The 21,386-nt window shown below is 33.6% G+C and overlaps 1 protein-coding gene across 1 annotated transcript; it reads left to right on the plus strand.

Moving 5' to 3' along the window:
• Positions 1-8: 8 nt before the first annotated feature.
• On the plus strand, positions 9-20,096 carry HMMR (hyaluronan mediated motility receptor). Its single transcript, XM_072630901.1, has 18 exons — positions 9-186; positions 2,569-2,664; positions 3,353-3,441; positions 6,020-6,076; positions 8,500-8,688; positions 10,258-10,344; positions 10,423-10,520; positions 11,022-11,096; positions 11,189-11,367; positions 12,255-12,403; positions 12,558-12,772; positions 13,602-13,718; positions 14,040-14,198; positions 14,801-14,953; positions 15,036-15,129; positions 15,510-15,686; positions 18,370-18,532; positions 19,613-20,096. Exons 1-18 carry the CDS (start codon positions 141-143, stop codon positions 19,630-19,632), a joined length of 2,163 nt encoding a protein of 720 aa, XP_072487002.1. The 5' UTR covers positions 9-140; the 3' UTR covers positions 19,633-20,096.
• The last annotated feature ends 1,290 nt before the right edge of the window (positions 20,097-21,386 follow it).

The raw sequence follows: 21,386 nt of genomic DNA on the forward strand, positions 1-21,386 counted from the left end.
TTGGTGCCGTAGAAGGACCTGATGTTCTGATTGGCTCTTCTTAAGAAGGGCGGGGACCATGCGGAGCTTTTCGAATTCGATCGAAAGGGTTGCGGTTGCTGGGCTCTCTGTGTGCCTGAAGGCTACGTCTGGTCGTTGACATGTCCTTCCCTAAGGCCCCGCTTAAACGCTTCAACGACCCTTCGGGTGCGTATGGAGGAGGTCTTCTAGTGGGGAAGCTTCCAGAGACTTATTCGGAGTCCGCGGCAGGAGTGTTTCCCCTTCCTGACGCAGATCAGACGCCTTGTTTCATCAGAATCTAAGGCTGGGGAGGGAGCGCAGGGAAATGGGTGGTAGAATGGGACCCTGGGGCTTTACTTTGTCCTAGGTTTATTCCGTTTGGTAGGAGTTTATTAAGAGAGAATTCTTAGCTGTCAGTGAACTGTGAGGTTGTGAGGCTTGGATTTTAAAGCTAATTCTCCCTTTTTTCTTGTGTCGCTCAAAGCCTTTTTCCACTTCTGAGTTTCAGTTTACTCATGTGTAGCCAGTGATTCTTAACTGTATGTGTGTGTATGTATGTATGTGTATGTATGCATGCGTATGATGAACAGGCTGATGAAACCTCTTCCCCAAATGATGTTTTTAAATACACAAATTAAAATACGTAGTATTACAAGGGAAACAAATTGAAATAAAGGTATCAATCCCCCCCAATTTTTAAACATTTTAATTTAAAATTTTGAGTTCCAAATTCTATCCCTCCCCACCTCCCTCTCTGACTGTAAATAATCAGAGGCTACACATGTGCAGTTATGTAAATCATTTCCATTAGTTATGTCGTACAAGAAGACTCCAGTAAAAGAAAAAAAAAATGAAAGAAAGTGAAAAATAGCATGCTTCAGTTTGTATTCAATATCACTTCTTTCTCTGGAGATGAATAGCATGCTTTATCATTAGCCCTTTGGGGTTGTCTTGGATCATTGTATTGCTAAGAATAATTCATTCACAGTTCATCAAATAATATTGCTGTTACTGTGCACATCCTTCTGGTTATGTTCACTTCACTATGCGTCAGTTCATATAAATCCAAGTTTTTCTGAAATCATCTTGCTTGTCATTTTTCATAACATAATAATACTCCATTACAATTATATACCACATCTTGTTTAATCGTTCCCCAATTGATGGGGAATCCCTTTGATTTCCAATTCTTTGCCACCACAAAAAGAGCTGCTATAAATATTTTTGTAGAAATAGGTCCTTTTCCCTTTTATTTGGATGCCTTTGGGACATAGACCTAGCAGTGGTATTGCTGGTTTAAAGGGTATGCAAAGTTTAGAAAAAAAAATTAAAGCACTGGATCTCAGGTTAAGAACTGGCTTAGTCTATCTTTAAAGATCACTTTAAACTTGTAAATCCAGTGATACATTGCTGTAGGAGTCTGAAAAGTTATTCCAGAGAAGGATTTGATTTGTTCAACTGTGGAATTTTGAGAGGTAAATTTCAGTTGTAAGGAAAGAGAAAAAAAAGCCAGAGCTGGCCCAAAGCAAGAAGAAGGCCTTGAAACTAGGTGGCAGTGTCTAGAATTGGTATTAGCTTGGAGTCAGGAAGTCCTTCAAATAATTACCCAGCCCCTTACTAGGCAAATCACTCAGCCTCTTTCTAAGTTTCTTCATCTATAAAGTGGGCATAATAATAGCACCAACCTAGGAGGGTTGTTATAAAGATTGAAGTAGATAATCTAATGAGTTTTGCAAACCCTAAACTGCTATGTGAATTTAGGCACCATTGTTATAAATGGACACTCCCTCACTGAAGGTCTTTAAGCAAAGGCTGGAAGACCATTTGTCAGAGGCACTATAAATATGATTCCTTTTCAGATTTACAGTGCAGTGGATGACCTTTGAAGTTCCTCCCAATTCTTGAGATCTCTGAGATGAGAACCTCTCTGATGTTCTCACAACCTGCCTTTTTTCCACTCTCGGAGAGTATTATAGTTTTTCCTTTGTTAGTCATCTAGATAAATGAAGATCACCTCAGTGTTTTCAAAAAAAAAAATTACTTAATATAAAATCCACATTTATTTAGTTTATATTTAATGAATTTTCCTTAACAGATCTGTCTGAGGAAGTGCTATTTTTCTTTTACTTTTGATTCTTATGTCATAGATGCCTGGGGCCAAAAGGACTATATTAACTGTCTGGTGTCACATTTCTTTTGGTTTAATTCTCCATCTCCCAACTTCCTCACTTGTAAGCATATTTGTCACAAACTATAATCTACATCTATAGGTCTTTTGCAACGAAAAGATTTTACCAATCCAAAGTCCCACAGCAAGTATTCTCTAATGTCCTTATATTTCTTGTATTTCAAGGAGGACTTGTGTTCTTCAATCTTGAATAAAATAGTTCTGTGTGTTTCTCAGTACCAACAAATAGTAGGCATTTTTTTTTTTTTACATAAAGAGAAACAAATAAGCAGCTTCATTTTACAAATGCCATTTTTGCTATTAATTATTCATTTCTTATATCTTAACCTATAAATATGATGAATAAATAAAACATGGATGTTTGATTTTGTTATTTCCAGGCTGTGCACCCTCTCCGGGAGCTTATGATGTCAAAACTTCAGAAATACCAAAAGGAGCTGTATCATTTGAGAAATCACGTTTTAGACGGCGTCAGGGTAATAGTGCCTTCCAAAATGAAAGGACAAGTTACATACTTTTCTGTGTACAAGTTGTTTTGCTTTCAGTAGAATTTAAACTCTTTGAGGACAGGGGATGTTTCCTTTTTCGCTTTTGCATCTCTAGCATCTGGGATAGTGACTTGTACATAGTGGAGCCACTTAATAAATATTTGAGTAATTGAATAATAAACTAAAGTTTTAAAATTTGGAAACTATTTATATTTTATAGAGATGTCTGGGTTTTCTGAGAGCTAGACTTTAAAGCTGCAGGTAGTTCTTAAGTACAAAATTGAGTAAATTATGAAGGCTTAGATTGCTTTGTACTTGACATTTTATGAATGTAATTAAGTACTAAAACTTTTATGTTGTATAACCAGCACATTAAAACATATGAATGCAAATGAATTGATTTTATCTTCTCATAGTCACACTTTTCTCTGACTTTTTCATTTCTAAAAGGTTTAGTCAGGATATAACTAGGAACTGTAAATAAGAAGAAAAAATAAAATTTTAACTAATGATTTTGAATTTTTATTGTGGATCAAAAAGATTAAATTAGGCCACTACTTTCTATTTATATTTTAAATCTAGTATAAATACCTTATATTTAAAATATTTACAATCCCCCACTGTTGAGAAATCTTTGTTACCTTTATTTATATTTAAACTTTAATTTTTATGGCAGCTTATATGGAAAATCAGCATGGTCTTAATAATGACAAAGATAAGCCTACATCCACAACTGTGAAAAATCTGAAACCTTTGAGATTAAAGGTAAGAAACTTTATATGATAGATACAAACCAAATACATAATGAAATATATTATCATTGGCTGACTGAAGTAGCCTGTGAATGCATGATCAGAATAAAGAAAGCAGTGAGAAATCTATTCCAGTATCTTTTTTTTTTTTTTTGGTAGTAAAGCCTTTTTGTAAGTTCATAAAATGATTTTCTATCCTAAGACCATCAGTACTATTCTGTTCTAGCCAAGGTCATATATATCTTGTTAAAATGGTCTCACTCTTCAGTTTTTTTTTTTTTGAAATGAGATTTCACAATTCTTGCTATTTCTTTAAAAATTATGGGGTGGTAGGAACAATATTTGTATTCTAAAACTGTAATTATTAGTGCCTGTGTGTGTTTGGTGGTAGCAGGAATTGTAGGCCCCCTTTCTATGGAGGTTGCTCCCCTGGATTAAGGGGGTATTGATAGAAAAAGCTACAGTGTATAAAAATCGATTTAAAGAATCTCTAGTTCCTGGGATATATTTTGTAAAAGCAAAGAAAATATTGATCCACATTCCAAACTGAACCTACTGCTTGACTAAAGACTCTGGTATTTGCTATATTTATGCAAGTATTACTAAGAGCTCTACTAGGTTAAGGTTCCAAGGAGTATCTTTTGAGAAATTAAAAGGTTACTGGTAACAGAGAAAGCAAGTCTTGAGACTTTTTCTTCCATTTCTGGACAGGTAACCAAGGAACAGTTGTAATTAAGTAAGATGTTAGGAATCAATGTCTTTTACTTTAATTTAGAGTAGAATAAAGGACTTTGGTTCATGGTTGAGTTCTGTTAAATTCCATTCATGTCCTTTAGTAGATTGGCCTTAATTTAATCTCTGTGGATGCTAAAATTCAAATTAAGTGTTGCTTGATATAAGATTTTTTTTTCTTTAATGGCAGATTCTAGCATATTCTTAAAATGCGTTACCACCCTGAGTTTTCTAATCAGAAACATCCTTAATTCATAGGATCCTACTTGGTTCCTTCTATTTTATGTGTCTTAATTTTAGAAAAGGGGTTGCAATCCCTCTGCACCAAAAGTTTAAAACCCTAAATTTTCTTAAGGAACTCTACTTGTAGGCTCTCTAGGTATAGGAAAATTGTCACCTCCAGCACAAACTTGTTCTGTGAATACTTTTCTGTCTTTCATTTATTGTCTTTCTTCCAGTTTCATCCTCAAATGTCCTTGGAAATACTTTGCTCAGTTGGGATTCTCACTGGGTTGCACTGTTGCTTCTCACTGTTTTATGAAGTGATAGTGCCCATAATGTTCTCCCTTCTGATTTTACAATGAATAATTTTTTCAACTTCTTTCAAATTTATATTTTTACTGAAATATTAATGTTATGTAGATTTTTGATTTTCAAGTGGATTCAGGAATGATTCAAAATAATAATGAGTCTTTTCCTATATGTTAAAATTAATGTCATTGCTTTGTGTTATTTGTTATTCACGCTGTCTGGTGCAATCTGTTTTATTTTGTTATTTTTCACCTGAAAAAGTTATTCATAATATATAGGCTTGAGGCTTCCATGTAGTCTAAAGGTCTTGGACTACATTCGTTCTTTATTCCTGAACCATATTTCCCAGTGTATTTTTTTTTTTTTTTGGCCATAGACCTTTACATTGAAGACACCCATTATCACATATATGTTGATTGAGTTTGGAGCATCTTATCTAGTTATTTGTTTAATTCCTCTACCTCTTTATAATTTGTAAAATATGTAGCCACATAAACTGCAAATGTTTTCATAGTAGTCTTCTTGTAAATATTTGTCATGATCACTTAAATGCAAGATAACCAAATGCATATGAAATTATGTTTGGACATTTGATGATGACTTTACCAGCTTCTTTACTTGTCACTCCAAGGTGAATCTGTGGACCATCCCTCTACTTACCTGCAATTGTGTCTTCTCGTTTCACTTATGACAAGAATGTCAAGATTGAGAAAATTCCATTTCTTCAATAATGTATCTACTCACTGATTATTGAACATAGATCTTAACATTTAGAATAACAGTAGCTAAACTGAAGTTATAACAAGTCTCCAAACAGTGTAATTCTTCACTTCTCAGTCCCCATTGTCTTCTATTCTGCCCCAGCACTGGTGAAATGAGAAGGGGCAGCACAGGACTAAAGGTCACTTTGAAGTTTTTTGGATTGTTTTTTGGGGGAGGGGTGATTGGCAAGAAGGGGCAGCACAGAACTAAAGGTCATTTTGAAGTTTGTTTTTTTTCCCCTTGGGTCCTAGTGACCAAAGAATTCATTACCTGGCCAGTAATGATGGTGGTATTTGCTGGTGGTATCACACCTGGTGATGAGCTGTTGTGCTTCTTCTCAGAATGCAGGCACAGGGTGTTATTGGCATCCTTGGCAAAGTCTTGTGAAAACTTGTACTCCATAGCCCTGCTGGTACAACTTTGAATAAGCCAGGTTTACCTTTGTCAAGGTGGAGCATGATGAGTTCTTTAGGTACAAAATAAGTGTGTAAAGTCAATTTCTCAAAGATTTTTAGCTTCACAAATTATGCTTACTATTTATTGCATTTTTTTTTATATTTTAATAGACAGAATCTCAGAGGGATAATAAAGAGCTGAAAAAGCTAAAGATGCAGGAGAAAGAGGTAAGAAAAATATATTTTCAGTTCTTTAAATGTAAAACAAAGCTTATTGAGAAATAGATTTTTTTGATATCTTTTGCTTTTTACGTTACCTAGATTTCCTGCTGTATTCTTTCCCTTCCCATTTCAGAAGACTGGAAAGGGGTGGGGGGCAGGGAGGGGAGAAGAGACAGGGTAGAAACAGGTTATGAAGAGCTTTAAATACCAAACAAAGGATTTTATGTTTAATCTTGGAGGAGCCATTGAAATCTGTTGGGTGAGGAGGGAGAGAGGAGAGGAGAGAGAGGGTCAGAAATACACTTTAGGAAGATCACTTTGACATCTGAGTAAAGGATAGACCTGGGTAGGGAGAGACTTGTGTTGGGGAGACAACAGCAGGCTATTGCAATAGTCCAGGCATGAGGTGATAAGGACCTCTACCAGGGTGGTAGTAGTGTCAGGGGAAAGAAGGGGGTGCTTTTGAAAGATGTTTCAGAGGTAAAATCAGCAGACTTTGACAGTAGTTTGGATGAGGCAGGTGAGAGAGAATGAGGAATAGAGAATGACTCTTAGGTTGTGAGTCTGGGTGATTGGGTGGATGATAGTATCCTCAGCAGTCATAGGGAAATTAGGAAGGGGGAGGATTGTGTTCGTCCTTCGTTGCCAAAGAAAACCATAGCGTCAGAGAAATGATGACATGACTTGCACTTGACTTTGTTTTGAGTGAGGGAGGGCTGTGCAGGTCACCAGCCTCACTTCTTCTCCCAGGAAGGGCAAGGACTTGAGGGGGAAAGATAATGACTTCAGTTTTCTACATGTTGAGTGTCTGTGGGCATCTGAGATATCCAGTTTGAGATGTCCAGTAGGCAGTTAGAGGTGTGAGACCAGATGTCAGCACAAGAGGTTAGGGCTAGATAATTAGACTTGTGAATCATCAGCAGAGAGATGATAATTGAATCCAAGGGAGCTGGTGAGATCACCAAATAAAGTAGGAGAAAAAGAGAAGAAAGCCCATGATGGAACCCTTTGGATCACTCAAGGTTAGCGGGTGTTACTTGGATAAAAATCTAACAAAGGAAACTGAAGAGTGGTCACATAGGTAGGAAGAAAACCAGGAAAGAGTGTCACAAACACCTACAAGAAAATATCCAGGGGAAGAGAGTAATTGACAATGTAAAAAACTGCAGAGAAATCAAGAAGAAAAGACAATTAGATTTGGCAGTTAAGAGATCATTGGTAACTTTGGAGAGAACAGTTTCAATTGAATTATGAGCTCAGAAGCCAAACTGCATATAGAATTAAGGAGAGAATGAGAGGGAAGGTGGTAGAGGTACCTATTGCATACAGTTTTTGCAGGGAATGTAGCCACAAAAGGGAGGAGAGATATGAGATAATAGTGGGGATGACTAGATCAAGTGAGGATTTTTTGAGGATAGGGGAGACAGGAGCATGTTTATAGGTAGTAGGGAAGCAGCTAGTAAACAGGAAGAGATTAAAAATTAGTGAGAGAGTGGAGATGAGAGAGGGGCAATCTACTGGAGACTATGGGATGGAGAATCATGTAGAGGTGTTCGCCTTAAGAAGGTCTGCATCACATGAGACGGGGTTTAGAATTGTAAAGGGTCTTATATAAGTTATAGGGACTGTTTGTTTCTTTGTGTTTCTAGCTATTAACACGGTATCTTTTCCATAATAACTATTCAATAAATGTTTATAATGTAGCTATTGTTTCAGTGACTACTGACAAAATACCATATATATTTAAGAAGTTGATGTCAATGACAGTCCTAAAGTTAAAAGAAAAGAATAACTCTCATGAGATGTATTGATTCAGAAGTATTTTTGTGAGCTATTAGATGTTTGAAATCTTATGGTTAAACTATAAGAATAATAGCATAGCAATTATTAGTTTGAGAGCTTTTTGAACGATCTCATGTATAAATATATTTTTTAAGAAAATTGGAGAAGGTAGTATCATATAATAAAAAATAAAACCCCGAATTCTACACTGGAACACCTGAGTTCCAATTTCATTTGAACTACTAACTAGCTGTGTGACCTTGAAGTTATTTCTGCCCTGGTAGTATTTACTTAAAATTATCTCTTAAGCTCCCTTCCAATCATAACAGCCTATATACAAAAATACATAGGTCTTGAAAGTGCTTAATTACATCCAGAAGTGAGATTTTGAATTCTGATAAATTGTCGCATAAGATTGGTTTTAATTGTTAAGTCTGTTGAGGGAGAATATTGATTCTGATTTGTTCAAATTGCTGAAAATACCTTTGCAATAGGAGAGATACATCTAAAAAGAATGTATGTATGAGAAATTAGTACTAGTTGGTTGGAATAGGTAGAGTTTATATTTTATTAGTATATGAAATTCAGTTTATATTTGCACATACATTTGTACATATGGAACTTATTTTTCATTCATTTGATTCCAGATACGTGCCCTAGTGCAAGAACGTGGAATACAGGATAAACGTATTCAAGATTTGGAAGCAGAGTTTGAGAAGATGGAAGCAAAGCTAAACATAGCAGTCAGAGAGAAAACATCTCTCTCAGCAAATATTGCATCTTTGGAAAAGCAGCTTATTGAATTAACTAGAGCTAATGAACTACTAAAAATAAAGGTATGTAGGCCTTACATTTAAGTTCAAATTATTTTTGTCTATGTCAGCAATTCTAGTTGCAAAATCTTAGTTACTAAAATTAGTCAAGTATAAAAGTTCTCACAACAACTCTGTCAGTAAAGTGCTATTATTATCTTCATTTTGTAGATGAGGAAACTGAGACACATCAGCGTTAAGTGATTGACCCAGGGTTACATAGTTATTAGTAAGTGTCTGAAGCAGGATGTGAACTGAGGTCTTCTGGACTTCAGGTCTTATATTCTATCCATTGTGTTACCTAACTATCTCATTAACATAATAGTTCCTTGTTTAATGTATGCATACCATTTTTAAACTTAAAGGAAATTTAAAAACAGTACCTCTGGTAGCAGAAAGACCCTGATAAGTACAGCCTCCTTATTTTACAGATGAGGAAACTAAGGCCCAAAGTGCCTAAATGAATGGTCCAACTTCATCAGACTGGTTAGAGACAGCTGGATGGTGAACCCAGGTCTCCATCTTTAGTGCCTTTCTACTCTACCAGGCTAGCTTTGATGAAAAACTACATTTCTTCCCTTTCCTTTTCTCCTTATGAGTGTGTTGCTAATTTTTTTATTCCCTCTTCTTACTGTGAAATTTTAAAAATATTTCCCTTTTTAAAAAGTTAGTGATTGATTTTTTTCCCCTTTCTGCTACTAATTCCACATGGGCCACTGTACCAAAATAAGGAGAATTACCTATTCATGATTTCAAAAGACAATTATAGTTACAGGGATCGTATGCAATCACTTGAATATGTATGATACCAAAAAGCAATTTAAGGAGTTTACTTAACTGATTTCTGAAAAGCTCTATTCATGTTTTAATAATTTTGAAAACTGTTAACAGTTAATAGATCCTTTCCTATGAAAGTGCTTATAGATAGAAGAAGGTAAAGATTTGGGCTAGAGCTCTCTTGTGTTTGAATTTATAACTAACAATATTTATACCCCAGGTTTGTACAATATAATCTCTGATCAGTTGGAACCAAGCAAAAGCCATCTACAAGAAAATCACTTTAGTTTATAAAGATGTCTTAGAATCTGTATTTTTTATATTAGGATTTGCAAATTGGACAATGGATTTTAGGTACCCTAGAAGGGTTATTGTACCTATAAAGAAGAATTCTAAGAATTTCCAAAAATCATTTTTTATTGAATGATCTAAATACAACTTCACCAAAGCTTGGTTCAGGTTGTCTTTGCTTGTTACATACATATTTAGAGCTGAAGTGGGTATTTTGAATTGGTGGTGTTTTAAGGAGGCACATAAGTTTATTTAGGGTTAGCTATTGTCTAAAAAGCCTCTAAACAACATATCAGGATGTCCAGTGGTACATGTGGCAAAGTAAAGAAAAGGTGAGATAGTCTGTATGGTCAGTTATGGAGTATTGTCAACTGCTCTGACATTTGTAACATCAACTGACTGTCCCTATTGCAGTATATTGGAGAAATGTCAATCCTGACCATAGTTATGTGGATAAGAAACGGCCATGTAATATTTAATAATTATTTGTACCTAAAATGCTTCTGAATTTTAAATTATTTTTAGTTTTCTGAAGATGGTTACGAGAAGAAAATGAGTCATTTAAGCTTAGAGTTAATGAAACTGAAAAATAAGATTGAAGCAAAGAAGAGGGTGAGTATTGTCTTCAGGTTTCTTCTGTTAAGACCATAAGAGCTTTTTCTTATCAGTAGTTCTCATTTTATTGTTTAGAATGTTCCGAAACAAGAAGGGATGGAAATCAAGCTACAAACGGCCCAAAAGAATCTTCATGATTCTCAAGGAAATTTGGCACAACTTGAGGAAAAACTGTAAGTTGGTAAAATAGAATCTAAAAGCCTTGTTTTTTACTGTTGGATAATGTGCCTGTCTACCAGTGGGCAAAACTAATTTAAATAAAAACCTCCATTGGACTGTTTTTCACTATTTCTCTACATATTGATGAGACTATTGGCAGTATTTCCCAGACTTACTACTTGCCACTGGAATACTTTTTTTCACCCCATCGATTTGTAAACTTACAGATGGAATGGTTCCACTAATGTTAACATCCATCTAGAGAGTTCAGATTTAGCTGTGAGCCATATTTGATGGCCTTAATAGCAGTTCTGACTCTTATAGATACGTAACTTTCTCCATCGGTTCTGAATTTGAACAGTTTAAACTGTTTAAACAGTTCAGAAGGTTATTCATTGGTCTTAGATGACAGTCTCTGTAACTTTAGAAAATCTTCAATTTAAAGCAGAACTCTACTTTGGCCATAATTTTTATTCAAACTATATTAAAATAACATGTATCACTATTTCTTGTAGTGTTACTACCGAAAAAGAAATGATTGAAGAAAAACTAGAAATTGATAATCTCTTGGAATATATTACAGAAGTCAGGTAATATAAATGCCTTCTCAAGTGTTTTTTATTTGGGAAAATATGAAACATGATAACTAATAAAACGTATTCTACATTTGTTTTTAATGAAGCTCTACATCAGATCAAGTGGAGAAATATAAGTTGGATATTGTCCAATTGAAAGAGACTTTGAATCAGAAGAATCAAGAGATTTTGATCCTTAAACAGTCTCTGGATGAAAATGTGGATGTATTATCTAAAAAAATTAAAGACCTGAACACTAGATGTCAGATTCTTGAAAAGGAAAAAGGTACAATTACTTATTCACAGAAATAATAACTTTAAATTATCCAAAAAAAGAGAAATAAACAAAAGAAAAAATAGTGCTAAATAAAGGTGAATGGTCAATGAAGTAAAATAAATATATCTTACAGGCTCTTTTTCAAAACCTTTAAGCCTCTAATAATGTTAATTCTCTGGTGGTAATGATGACATAAATGGCTTGAATGCAATTCATTAAGACCTTAAAAACATAATTCTTGACTTTCTGATAGGGTGATAAATAAAAAACTATATTTTTAATCTGTTAATTACAGCATTTTTTTCAAAGGCAGGAAAAGTTATAAGAGGCAAAAATTTCTTTGTGAGTATATTACTATAATATAGTCATGTTTAGCTTTTTCTGACTTTGGTAATTTATTCTTGGCATTGATATCTGTAAGGGGACACCTTTCAGTATTTTAAAGAGGTTTAAAAAAAACTCATTAAGAATTTCAATGTATAATATGATAATTGTCTTAATTATTACTTAATATTAAGAATAATATCATATTTAATATTAAGTGATTTTTTCCAGAACATTTTGTCAATCGAATTAGTACTATAGTTGCATTTCTTTTCAATTATTGAATTATTAGACTTTTTTACTTCTCTGTCATTTAGTCTGAACCAGTAAAAATTTACTAAGATAATTGTTTTTGAAGACTTAAATGAAAGCATATTGTGGTTCATGAAGTTCCGATAATTCAGAATATTTAAAGCAGTTGGATTTTTTTTTAAGCAGTTGGATTTTTAAAAATAAACATTTAAATATATTTAAACAGTAAAGAGAGATCAGTGGACTATTAATGTGAGACTATATTCCTTCAAAGATAATGCTTCATCTAGTTATAATGTTTTAGAAATGTCTTTTTTTAGGGGATCTTGCCAGGCAAGACAAAGAATTGGAACAAAATCTGAATGCAGAGATACTAGGCTTGAAAGAAAGATTAACTCTAGAAAAGCAAGAAAATGAAAAGCTGGAACAAAAGCAGACAGAAACTGATTTACGTCTGCAACGAGAGCAGGTAAACACTTGTTTGTTCTCCAAGATGAGGAAGTATTGCTCTATTACTTCTTAAGCTTAGTGTTTATGTTGCTTGATTCTACCTTGATATGTATCTCTCAGTTTTGGTTTACTAATATGTCAGAATAATTTGAGATGATGTTGTTTGGTCATAGGAATTATCTTCTAGTCTTAACCAGAAGCTTTGTCTATTTCAAGAAGAGTTAATTAATGAGAAAAATCTTTTTCAAGAAGAATTAAAAGAAGCATTGAGTGAGCTAGATAAATTGCAACAAAAGGATGAACAGGCTAAAAGGCTGGTGAAACAGCTGGAGAAAGAGAATACATCCAGAGCTAGAGAGCTCCAACTCTTAGAAGAAAAGCTTAAAGGGTTTGTAAACTCTTTAGTTTAATTTTGAAGTTGAAATCAAAATATTAAGTCTATGTCTTGATTATTTTACTTTACAAGTTTTAATTGTGATTCTCTTGAGAAAGAGACAAGTTCTGAGGTTATTTGGTTTCTTGAATAATTTGTATAGCAAGAACACAGGCCTAGGAGCTGGAATCCCTGAGCTTTAGTCCTGTCTCTGCCCCTAACCAGCCCAGGCATCTCAAATCACTTGACCTAACTGAGCTGAAGTTTCTTCATCTGTAAAATAAGAGGCTTGGACTAAATGATTCCTAAGGTCTTTTCTGATTCTAAAAGTATTAAATTGATGGAAGGATCAGATGATGGGTTCTCAATTCTGTTGTTAATATCTTTGTTTTCTTACATATTTCAAATACATTTTGTAATTAAACTTTCTTCTATTCTAATTTTATTTTAGCTCTTTCTAGTTTCCCAAATGATTTTTGGTTAAATAGCAAGTATATTTTCAAACCTAAAAACTTTTCATTTTTGATGCTATTGTCCATTCTTAGTATTTTAAGAAACATGTGAAACTTTTTTCAAAAGGCAAATTTTTAAAGTTTTTCCTATCATACTTTTATACCTATCTTCTTTCTTAAGTCCTTGAGTAATAACAATCTCTAGGAAAGTTACTGTTACCAAATAACCTTGTAATAGTTTCAGAGAAAGTTTTTCAGTGAGACATCTTTAAGCCAAGTGTTTCTTTTTTTGTCACTCTCAGTCTTCTGCATAATTTAACCCTAGCAATTGTTCTTGAGAGTCTCTCTTTGGCAAAAATCTGAGATAATTTTTGTTTCCCCTCTTCCCCAAGGAAACAGGATGAAATTGAGAAAAGCAATGAAGCACATAATCAGGCTTCTCTGCACTGGCAGGAAAAGTACAATGATACATTGCAAAGTCTTAAAGAAGTCATTGCTGAATATGAAAGGTATCTTGTCCACCACCCAGTTCCTGACATTTTGATGCACCTTGAGTAAACCCTGCACTGGAAACATAGTGGTAGAAGATGAACACAGAAGGAATAGCATCCCTATTAGGATGCTATTTTTATATTAGGATCCTGTTTTAGGATATTAGGATATTTGAATTTTTAGTTGTCTTGGTGTACAACTGTATTACAGTCCTTCCCCTTCGCCATCATATGTGCATTAAATGGGTTTTGAATTATGTGAGTTGGTGGGATAATAGCTTGTCATTATACAATGGTTAAAATGATTACCTTGATTTTTTTTTTCTTTTGGGGGTAAAGCCATAAAATGTCAGTGACTGAAGAAATGGCAGTTCTTAGGTATGAAAATTCATCATTACAGAAAAAGGCTTCTGAGGCAGAAAAAACAGTTGAGCTTGTTCAACAGCAAATGTTGGAGGTTCAGCATGCTGAAAATAAAAAGGAAGAAGAATATGCAAGGTAGGGCCACCTACACATTTCATTACCATAAGGAGGAAATGATAAATATTATACTTACATAAGTGTGTATATATATATATATACATATGTGTATATATATGTGTGTATATATAGACATATATGTATGTATATATATGTGTGTATATATACATACATATATATACATATATATGTATATACATGTACATATACATAAGCCTTATTATATTTCATTAGTATGTCAAAACAGCTATAATATCATCAGTGCGGTGCTTCCTTCACCTAGTTGGATTGTAATTCCTTCAGATCTATTAGATGGTTTCAGTAATTTGCATGATGAACCTAGAACTCTACTAGAATAGTAGAATCCACATTTCTCTCTCCGTAAGAGAGGCATTCAGAAAGATTTAATTAGGGACTTTTGTTATAAATCATTTAGCTCTAGCAGTAAATTGCTGTACATGCTATTTGGTAGGTTTATAAAATTTTATTTTGCTTTTAAGAATTTTAACATTCAATTTTATAGTAATTAAAAGGAAAGTTAAAATCATGGGTATGCAACTTTCATTTTCATGTGAAGGACTAGAATAATTACTTGATTTTATATCTGCCTCAAATCTAAGGATGTTTCTAGACATGCAGAATAAATTGGCACTTAAAGAAGAAGAAATAAAAGAAACAGCAGCTTCTTCTCTAGAACAAATATCAAATTTACAGAATAAACTCAAGCAACAAAGTGAAGACTTTAAGAAACAACTTGAGATGGAAGAAACAAGGTAATATCTTGCATCACTTGTATTTCTCAAATTAGAATTATGTTATTTATTGTTATTTAGTCTTTTTTTCCTCCTTATTTAGCAAAACTGTAGAAAAGAATATGGAGTTAACACAAGAAGTGAAAAAATGGCATCTTCTTTATGAAGAACTTTATAGCAAAACAAAGCCTTTTCAGGTTTGTCCACTATAAATTTAAACAGTTACTTTTGATTCTTTGAAATATTTAATGCCAGTTACTTTTACCTGTGATCTGAGCTCCAAAAGAAGATTCTATACCTCTCATAATGTAAAGTCTTTTCTCTAGTGTGACTTATAAAAGAAGTGTACATGATACTGTGATACTTAAATCTTTTAAATTAGTTGTTTTGTTTGCCTGAGGATAGAGAAAATTCAACATATAAAAATTCAATAGCTGTATGCTTATATTTTTAGCACTATTATGATCTAAGAAGTGCTAGAATAATATGTTAAAATTTAATTTCTAAGAACTGATTTATACGTGTGTGAACTTGAAAATTCTTACCTTTAAATTTTCCTGTGTAAATCTTTTTTTAGGAACAATTGGATGCATTTGAAGCAGAAAAGAGAGCTTTATTGACTGAACATGGCACAACACAGGAAGAACTGAATAAACTAAGTGAATCATATGCTAAGTTATTGGGGCATCAGAATCAAAAGCAAAAAATTAGACATGTCATGAAATTAAAGGAAGAAAATAACCAGTTCAAATTGGTTTGTAAATTTAAGATTTCATTCTCGTTTTCATTCACAAAATTAGCAAGACCCTCCCACATAGTTGGATTAACAAATTCATTCTGCAGTTTTTAAAAACAATTACAAAAATTTAAGTGAATCATAGAGTACTAGAATTGGAAGTAAATTCATCAGCCATGTCCTTTACCCTTATCATAAATCTCAGCCTCACAATATTCCATCATGGTCATGCAGCTAATATGTAAATACGCTTGAAAATCATTCCATTTTTTGACAGTTCCACTTGCTAGGAAATTTGCTTCAAAGTAACTCACTCACTGCTTTGAGTTTTGTTCTCTGGGTTCAAACAAATAACTTCTAATATTTCTTCCACATGGTAATTCTTTAAACGTTTGAAGGTAGCTAGTGTTCCCCTTTTATTACCTCTGTTCCTTACGTCTTTCAGATATTTTTCTTCTCCAGGTTAAATATCCTTAGTTCATTGCTTGAACTTTTCTTTAGCATCATTTCCTTTTTCTTCCCCTTCTTGGTTGCCCTCTTCTTACTGCACTCTACCTTCTCATTGTCCTTTCTAAAACATGATTTCACAAACTGAAAAAGTACTTCAAGTATAGCCTGTCTGACCAGATCACAGTGTAGAAAGAATATAATCTCTTTCACATCATACATTGGCTCTGTTAATGCAGCCGAAGATTTCATTGGATTTGTAGGTTTGTCATCATCAAGCTATTGACATATTAAATGCCATGTCCAACAGAACCTCGTTTTCATGGAGACTTATTTGTTAATATTACACAGCAGCCTGTACTTGTGCAGGCCTATTTTTTTAAACGCAAATACAGATATTTTACATCCATCTCTATGACCTTCATCTTTTTGGCTTCTACTTACCATTATTGCCCATTAACCTTTTTGTGTTCCAATTCTGTCTTCTGGTTTATTAACTATCCTTCCTATAGTTTGTGTCATTTTCAAATTTGATAAGAATACCATCCATGCTTTTATCCAAGTCACTGTCGAAAATTTAGAACTGAACAGGGTCCAAAACAACCATGTAGCATTTTATTTCAGATTAATCCATTAGTAGATAGATCCATCTAGTTAGACAATCTTATAGCCACCTGAACGTATTATCATTCAGCCTACATCTTTCTAGTTTGTCCACAAGTACATCATGAGACATTGGATTTCAGAAAGGTATTTATTATCCATACTTGAAAAAGGGATAATTTGATAATAGAAAGAACACTGGACATAGATTTGGAAGACCTAGGTTTAAATCTCAACTTTGATGCTTTTTACCTATGCATATGCTATTAAGTCACTAAAGCCTTAGAATCTTAGTTTCCTCATCATTAAAATGGGGGCATTGTTTTGTATCATTAAGGACCCTTCCAGCTCTAAATTTTATGAAATATATGTGTATGTGTGTTTGTGTGTGTGTGTTCATAGTTTTCCCCTTTTGGCCTTCTTGTTCAAAGGAAATGAAATTAGTCTGAATGACTCTTAATGCTTACCTCCTTCTGAGTACTCACATTCATTTTAAATAATCTGTTTTGGTATTAGCAATTGAATTCAAACTTGCCACCATGTAGTTGGAAGTATTTGCTTTCTCCATTTTGTAAGTTGCAATAATTTTCCATTTCTATTCTCTCATCTCAGTCCTTGGAAATCATTTGCAATGGTATAGCTATCATACCAGCAGAGTTTTTAAGTGCCCAGTGACATAAGTTATCCAGCCACATCTTTGAACTGACCCCACTGAGAACACAGTGAAGAAGTTCTGTTCACTTGACTTGGATTTCAATTTACTTTTTAACTGTTTTGTTCTGTTGGAAAACATTCTGATTAGCAAAATAAACAAATGCAGGGAATCTTACTCTCAAATGTTCAGTGTTTCAAGTTACCATGATATTTTTAGGATAGAAGAACTTTATATGAGGAAACACCAGGCAAAATGTCATATATATTTCTGTTTGCATATGAAAGTCTTTAATGTGAATTATATGATAACTGGCAAATGGAGTGAGGAAAATATTTCTATTCTGACATTAACTTCTTTTAGGATCATAGGATTTAGACTTGCAAGGGGTCTTTGAGATCATCTTGCCCATACCACTCTTCCTCCTTTTCATTTTATAGTTGAGGAAACTAAAGTGAGGGTAAATGACTTACTCATGGTCTTACTAGTAAGTCAGCAGAGCCAAGGCTCAAACCCAAATATTTAAGTGACCATCTTGAAAATAATCTATCTCAATTTAGTTACAGCTGTGTCACAAGAAAAAAAAGATGACCCCAGATTAGTTCATAATTTATTATCATTCTTAAATATTTTGACTAAAATGATAATTTGAAATGTTTTTAATGCATCATTTAGAACTGGGGTTCTTAACTTTTTTGTGTGTATTGTGAACCCCTTTGGTAGCCTAGTGAAACTTTTGGACCGCTTCTCAAAATGTCTTTAAATAATTAAAGGAAGGAATGTTAATTTCAGCTAGAGTGAAAATTTGTATTTTCATTAAAACTTATTTTAGTGAAAATAAAGAGGTTACTTTTTCCCTGTCAAAGTTCGTAGATGTCTTGGAATCTTTCTGTCTCAAGTTAAGAGCCTATGCTTTGGAAACTTTGTACATTATTGGCAAGTGACATTTATAGCACATCTATTGCAAAATAAAAATTATTGGTTACTTTCCTTTTTTAGGAGATTTCTAAACTCCGTTCTCAGCTGACTAAGGAAAAACAAGCTGGGAAAAAGCTTCAGGAACAATTGAATGAAGCAAAAGGTTTCAAGCGATTTGACCCTTCTAAAGCTTTTCAGCACGAAAGTAAAGAAAACTTTACTCCCAAAGTGCCTTTGAAAGAAGGTAAGAAAAGGGCAGTTTTGCTTGACTTCACTCTCAAGTAGTGCCTCCTAAATAAAAAGGACGCTCTTTGTTGTGGGCATAAGCCTGCCAGAAAGAATTTTATGAATTGTCATTCTAGCTATTGTTGGTTAGAGAGAAAGGTCTGAAAATGGGCAGAACTTCCCCTAACCTTTGAAAGACTCTCTAACGTAAACTTTTGGGGAGTTATCATTTATGATATTCTCAAACAATAAATAAAATGCCACAGTCAAGATTAAGAAAGGGTTCAGAGTTTGGGTAACAGTCTCAGAACGATAGTAACTTAAAATGTCCTTGCACCCTGTAGAATCATTATTACAAAATCTTTTTAAATCTTCTTCAGCTAGTCCAAAGCATTCTCCTTCCCACTTCATCCAAGGAGAACTTGATATTTTTATTAAATGAAGTAGTCAAAGACTTAATTTGATTATTCCCCACTCAGGCATTGAGAAAGAAGAAACTGATCCCAAGTGTATCAAAAGTCTCTTTGCCCTAGTCTGGCCATCTCCCTAATTTGGTTATCAGAGAGGACAGAGTTCTTCCATGAACTTCTAGTCATTTTTCTCAAAGTTTAGGTTTTTGGCGAAGAGGAAAAGAGCGTTGTTTTGGAATAGATCATAAACAATGACTAATGATTGTTTCTTAGATGAGAACAATGACTTCACTATAAAGTATTGTCCTAATGTTATTTTCTAAACTGAAACTTAAAAGAGGGAGGCAGAGAAGGGAGGGGAGTCACTTCGTTATATATTGTCACATTCCTTATCTATAGAGATTCAAAAAGTTCCATTTTATTCTGAGTAAAGGTGAGGCTTTTCTGTGTTGTTAATCCATTTTTATTCTGTAGGAAACACATTGCGTTCCAGTTGACATAGAGAAAAAAGGAGCCATATTGAGAATGCTTTACAGTTTCATTGATTTAGAAAATAAACAAAATTCTACTAAGCCCTAGAAATAATATACTTTGTTAATTAGTTATAAAGACTGAGAAACTAATTATAATATTTATAATATAAACCCATATTTTTTGTATGCTAACATATTTGCTAATGATTTTTCTAGGTAACAGAAAATGCTATTGAGATCCTATGGAGTTTGTAGAATCATGAGAGAAGACATCACAGATAATCTATAAGGACCGTTTATAATTTTTTGGATTTTGGAACACTCAAATTTCTGAGATATTAATAATGCTAATAATTTAATAATTCATCTGTCTTTAACTTTATAAAAAAGTATACAATATTCTATCAGTCTTGACTCCTCATATCCAGAGATAATGTCCCATTTTAGTTTTCTTAAACCTTTCCATTTCCCTTTCTATTCATACTATCAGTACTGTACTATAGTAACCTGTATAGCTGATTTCCATGCTTCAGTTCTCTTTTGCCTCTTTAAATTTTTTCTTTATAATTCTATCAGATTAGTCTTCCTTTAAAAAAAAATTATTGGTATTATGTATTCTCCCAGCAAAATCTACTTCATTGTTATTACACTTTTATTAGCAGCCAAAAAGAAAAAAAAGAAGAAAAAATTATATACTCAACTTATTGTCTAGTGTGATTGCATTTAGATTGAAGTGCTAAATTAGGACTTCTCATTGCAGCATTTTGAATGAATGTTCTGTATGAGTTTGAAGAAGTTTAAACTAAGGAGACTTAGTCATTTTCACCTACTATCCCTTTCACTTCCTACATTTGCACCAAATGCATCTCCAAATGAGTAATTATTTGATAATCTAATATCCTTTCCAGAGAAGAGAATGAAAAAGAATGTCCATTCAAAAGATTTACCCATCCAAACGTGACTTAGTAGAGGATTTCTTTCTAGCTATCTAGAGGCTGGTGATAGCTGCTATGGTCATCCAGTTCTGTGTTCAAATTGGAATGATAGCATGGCAGTTCTCATATAAAGTGCCACAGTTTTCCCTTTTGTATGGGAAAAGTCCTGTCTCTGATGTTTATCAACATCAGAGTTAACATCTTTGGGGGAGAGTAGAAAGCAGGGGAAGGTCTTCCAGAACCAGAATTGATTGGGAGCAAAGTGTTTTCTATTACCTTCCAGATCTATGCTTTGGGATCTTTGGGTGCAGTAATTAAGAAGCATGAGTACGCAAGGCTTGGTTTGTTTCCTCATTTCCTCAAGGTTGGCTAACAAGATGGGGACAATTTTATCAAATGTTCCAGTAACTTTAGGGCCATTTTGGCCCAGATGGATGCTTTTCTATGAAGTTGTAATTAAAAAAATGTCTAGGGCTAGTTTCAAGTTTTAAAACCAAAGAAAGTGAGAAACAATTAAAACTGCTTAGATGTTCTAGGTATTAGTCACTTAATATATGTATATCTTTTCCAAGGGAGTTCTGCCCTGATTGTTTAACCAGTGCCAGAAGTATGGCCTTGGGTCTCCAATAAGAATCTGAGACCTAAGATGCTTTTTCCCCCTTTGGATTCTACATATGTCTATTAACTCATGTTCTAAAAGAAATAGAACAAACTTTAATACAATAGGATTCTAATTTGGGGGGATGGGGGGAAGGGGGAGGGTCATACCAGGAGAGGAGGAAGTCTTTATTTATTTAGCTATGTATAAAGGCATGTATATATTTTTTTCCAGCAAGAAATATCAATTCATTTGCACTTCCCTTAGGAAGGATGGCATTGGAGTACTTTTAAAAATTCTATATATAACTTTATATACATCTATATAACAAATGTCATGGAAACTACAAATAAGACCATTTAATTGGATTAATTGGATTGTTACAGAATGTTAAATTATTGATTCAAAATTATTTAATGTTTCTCACTCTATAACTGTTTTCCTTCTCCCTTTTTGT

This window comes from Notamacropus eugenii, chromosome 1, assembly GCF_028372415.1.
Source record: "Notamacropus eugenii isolate mMacEug1 chromosome 1, mMacEug1.pri_v2, whole genome shotgun sequence".
Taxonomy (NCBI): Eukaryota; Metazoa; Chordata; class Mammalia; order Diprotodontia; family Macropodidae; genus Notamacropus; species Notamacropus eugenii.